Here is a 4913-nt window from a genome sequence, read left to right as displayed (position 1 = left end):
CTTATGCATCTCCGGATGCTGACTACTGGAAGGATGTGGTCCGTAGTGAGATGGATTCCATCTTGGCTAACGGGACATAGGAGATCACTGATCGCCCTTATGGTTGTCGACCATTAGGATGTAAGTGGGTGTTCAAAAGGAAGTTTAGGCCCGATGGTACTGTTGAGAAGTACAAGGCTAGGCTTGTGGCCAAGGGTTATACCCAGAAAGAAGAAGAGAATTTCTTTGACACTTATTCACCTGTGGCTAGATTGACAACCGTTCGAGTGTTACTCGCTTTGGCTGCCTCGCATGGTCTTCTCGTTCATCAGATGGATGTTAAGACGACTTTCCTTAATGGAGAGCTAGACGAGGAAATTTACATGCAACAGCCGGATGGCTTTGTAGTAAATGGTCAGGAAGGAAAGGTGTGTAAGCTAGTGAAATCTTTGTATGGCCTGAAACAAGCGCCTAAGCAATGGCATGAGAAGTTCAACACTACTCTGACATCTGTTGGCTTTGTTGTGAACGAAGCTGACAAATGTGTATACTATCGCTATGGTGGGGGCAAAGGAGTTATACTGTGTCTGTATGTCGATGACATACTGATATTTGGGACTCACCTCAAGGTCATTGAGGAGGTCAAGTCTTTTCTATCTCACAACTTTGAGATGAAGGACCTGGATGTGGCTGATGTTATCCTGAACATCAAGCTACTGAGAAATTCTGAGGGTGGAATTACACTTTTGCAATCCCACTATGTTGAGAAGATTTTGAGCCGTTTTGGATATCCGGACTGCAACCTTCTGCAACACCATATGATCCTAGCGTGCGGATTCGAAAGTTCGAAGGCACGGCTGTAGATCAATTGAGATATTCTCAAGTGGTTGGTTCACTGATGTACCTAGCATGTGCTACTCGTCCTGACATCTCATTTGTTGTGTGCAAACTGAGCCGGTTTGTTTCCAATTCGGGAGCTGTGCATTGGCATGATGTAGAGCGAGTGATGCGTTATTTGCAAGGTACTTCGAACTATGGAATTCACTATTCTGGGTACCCGACGGTACTTGAGGGGTATAGTGATTCGAATTGGATATCTGATGCTGATGAGATGAAAGCCACAAGTGGACATGTCTTCACACTTGGTGGTGGTGCTGTTTCCTGGAAGTCTTGCAAGCAGACGATCTTAAACAGATCGACTATGGAAGCAGAACTCACAGCATTTGACACATCATGCGTCGAAGCAGAATGGCTTCGAGAGCTTTTGATGGATTTGCCGGTGGTTGATAAACCAGTGCCGGTTGTCCTTATGAACTGTGACAATCAAACAGTGATTGACAAGGCTAAGAGTTCAAAGGACAACATGAAATCCACAAAGCACATAAGAAGAAGATTGAAATATGTCAGAAAATCAAGAAACTTCAGAGTAATAGCGTTGGATTATATCCAGACGGCTAAGAATCTGGCTGACCCTTTTACGAAAGGGCTATCACGGATTGTGATAGAAAATGCATCGAGGGAGATAGGTATAAGACCCACGTAAGTTGCCATGGGGGTAACCCAACCTATGCAATCGGAGATCCCATGAATTAGGACCTGGGAAAACAATCCAGCGGTCAACTGAGGAGAGTATCCTTAATAAACCCACTCCGTTGGAGATGCAGTAATACTCTCAATTCTGTAAGGCAGGCTAACTTTTGTCTTAATGTGTTCCAAAGCTTATGTAAGCAAGATGCTAACCTACAGAGCATTCTTTGAAGGAACACACCTATGTGAGCCCGACTGCTGGTCACAGTCTATGAGATTGGGTAATCTCTAGTAAGCTCATGAGAAGGTACGGAGTATGACTAATAGGCTCCACCTGTGGGGTTTAGCCTTCGGCAGCTATGTATCAGCTGACAATAGGCGAAACTTCTGCACGCCAAACTGACAATTCAAGGCATAGTCCATTGTTCAGTTATGAAGAAGTCTAATCCTGTTGCTCTAGGTGGAAGTTCAACTTAACAGTCTCCACTGAAAATTCTGTTATATCAAACATTGTTTGGAACAGTTGAAAAAACTTATGTGCCTCGAGATCTGGTGGGGGATTGTTGGATTATGGATGGGCTTAGGCCCATATAAGACACTAATCCCTGGTTAATCTCTAAGGCCCATGCATGTGTACGGCAAGTGGTGGGAAATGTGGGAAGTTTAGTCCCATACTGCTACAGTAAGAAGAGTGAGACCTCTTTATAAGGGCTGCTCTACCACTTGCTATTGGGAGCTTGGGAATAGGAGTTGTACACGCGCGCTCCTCCTCCTCCGCCGCCCGCCTCGCCACGCCACGCCTCGTCACGACGCGCGTGCCCGCCGCGGGTTGCGGGAATGAGCCGAGCCGAAGTTTATTTTTGCCGCTCAGGAATGGTTGATTAATTGTTAATTAATTAACGAGTCGCTTACGGAAGCGTCATTGTCTGAGACGTTGGACCGTGGGCTGTTCGCGGACTCGATCGTGGGCCTGGCCTAGGCCCATCTACCTGACGGCCTATACCTATATAAGAAGGCACTGGCCAGTGGAGTGAACCCTAACTCAGTTCACTCATTCCCTCTCGTACAACCATAGCCGCCAGCTATTGTTCCTCTCTCTGTGCTGCTTCCGACGATCCCATCCCGACGACCGCGTGCACGGTTGGTCGGGAGAGCAGGTGCCTCTGGAATCCTGTCGTTCGAGATCCTGCCCGGGAGAACGGCAATAAGGTTTTTGGGGAGCGTCTCGACGCGACTGCTCCCGATCCGTCCCCAACTTCGTCCTCCTCTGCTTGCACTACTTCCCCTGCATCGACACCATAGCCGACGACGCAACCTCCAAGAAAAAGGCCACGGACGACGCCGAGGCTGTTGCTGCCGCCGCCGCGTTGGCCTGGCCAACTGGAGGGTATGATCTGTTCATCCCTCGTTTACTCGTACTTATGCTAGCCGTATATGTGCTGCTCATAGACGGTTCGATTCTATGTTCTGTACGTGCTAGTATGCTTAGGTATCGCTATGAGATGCATATCTTTTATGCCATGCTTATTGTTTACTCGTGGATAAGTCTAATCGGAAAAATGCTAATATTTCCAACAGATGATTGCATGCCCTCCATCCTCTCTCAAACAAATGATGGCGCCGACAAATGTGCCCAGCGAATTGACCCTGCAGTACCACCAAATGGGAGTTGGTGATCGCGTCTCATCCATCCTCTCTCATACAAATGTTGGCGCCGACAAGTGAGCCAGTGATTCAACTCCTTTCGCTCGTTAGACCTAAGCACGCTATTAAATCAACATCATGCATGCTCTCCCAGGCATATCTGAACATAAATTCTTGCTTGCTTCGTTATGTGTACATACGACGTACTATGCCTCTCAACATGAATACCAATGCTCCAAATATCAGGTGTCCCCACCACAGAGCTCTCGCTACACATAATCACCGCATCATCTACACTCCAAATCTACGATGTGACAATCGGCCCGCCAGTTCCACCTCTCACCACAAACTCACCTCTCCATATAACTTTTTAGATTCACTTCTGAAATAGTTGTGTGTGTCAATTGATGCATATGCCGAGATCACGGCTTGGCTCCTTTTCAAGAAAAGAAAATCCGTGTTAGGGAGGTCTTCATTAGGCCGATTAACTCAAACTCGTAGTCGATTCAAGTAGAACAAAATAAATGTACGAATCAAGAAGGCACCAATAGATAATATGAGTAATGAACGAATGCATGAGTCCTAAAATATGTACTCCCTAATAAAATGAGCGATCGGACAACGATCAAGGCCAACTAGTGTGCAGCAAATGTACAAACCAAACCGCGCACATAGATCAACCTGTAAATCTGGACTAGAACTAGATATGCCTAGCTAGTGTATTGAACTTGAGAGAAATGAGTGCGGTGCTAGACGAAGAGCTGGAGCAGAACGGGCGGTGCCTGCGCCGTGGTGGCGGACTCCTGCTCGCGGTGCCGGCGCATGTGGCCGCCGAGCGCCTGGCCCATCTCGAACTCAAGCCCGCAGACGTGGCACTGGTGCGCCTGCTTCTGGTCCACCGTCTTCTTGGTCAACGACGGCTCATTGATCCCGGCGGCAAGGCCGAGCGCGAGCCCGTGGCGGCCGCGCAGGTGACTTGTCCGGTGCCCGCCCAGCGCCTGGAACGACGGGAAGGCGCGGCTGCACGTCCTGCAGACGAACTCGCCGTCTGCGCCGCGGCGCTGCTTCTTGGTGCGGTCGGCCATGGCGCCGAGGGAGAGCGAGAGGGACAAGGGCTCCTCCTGGGCCTGATCTCTGCAGTGCTTCATAGACAAAACCATGAGCGCGCGGCTAGCTAGCTAGTCCGGTATGAGCTGCTCAACGAGAGTTCGTGCGATCTGCGGAACTGATGGAGGAGATGAGATGTGGATTCTGGGACTCGGAAGAGCTCGGAATTGGTTGTGGATGTTGTTGGGTTCCGTGGATTGTTGGCCTTTTATACTAGTGATGATGATGGGGTACTGGTCGCAGGTGATAGCAGCCGGGTACGCCACGTCGTTGTTGACGTCTGGACTTGGAGCCAAGTCGCGATCGGCGTCGGCCCGGCTGAAGCGCAGGTCTGAAAAGGCAGAATCTTGTGTGTTCGCTCGCGTCAGTTAGAATGATCGCTCAAGCTTGCTCCCCAGGTAGCCTGAACGCGGTTGGACGGAAGGGCCCGCGAAATGGGACGGAAGCTTATTTAATTTTTGGCTCGCGGTGTTAACAAGCCTTGTCCGTTGCCGTGGGACCCAAACAGTAGTAGGTTGTTGCACTGATTTGATAGGCTAGTCCACGACGAGTCTTGCGCCACAAGAAGTCGCACGACTCCACATTTCCGATTTTTCGCTCTGCTCCTCTTCTCTAGCCCGAAAATGTCTTGCCGCGTTCACCTAAATTGCTGCACC

At 49.4% G+C, this 4913-nt stretch overlaps 1 protein-coding gene across 1 annotated transcript; it reads right to left on the bottom strand.

Moving 5' to 3' along the window:
* Window positions 1–3752: 3752 nt before the first annotated feature.
* Window positions 3753–4452, bottom strand: LOC125506286 (zinc finger protein ZAT7-like). Its single transcript, XM_048671137.2, has one exon. It carries the CDS (start codon window positions 4308–4310, stop codon window positions 3900–3902), a length of 411 nt encoding a protein of 136 aa, XP_048527094.2. The 5' UTR covers window positions 4311–4452; the 3' UTR covers window positions 3753–3899.
* Window positions 4453–4913: the final 461 nt, after the last annotated feature.

Source organism: Triticum urartu, chromosome 5A (genome assembly GCF_056163025.1).
Source record: "Triticum urartu cultivar PI428250 chromosome 5A, HENAU_Tu73, whole genome shotgun sequence".
In the NCBI taxonomy this organism is placed as follows: domain Eukaryota; kingdom Viridiplantae; phylum Streptophyta; class Magnoliopsida; order Poales; family Poaceae; genus Triticum; species Triticum urartu.
The sequence above is the reverse complement of the archived record's forward strand: the minus strand, read 5'-3'. Positions and strand labels throughout refer to the sequence as shown.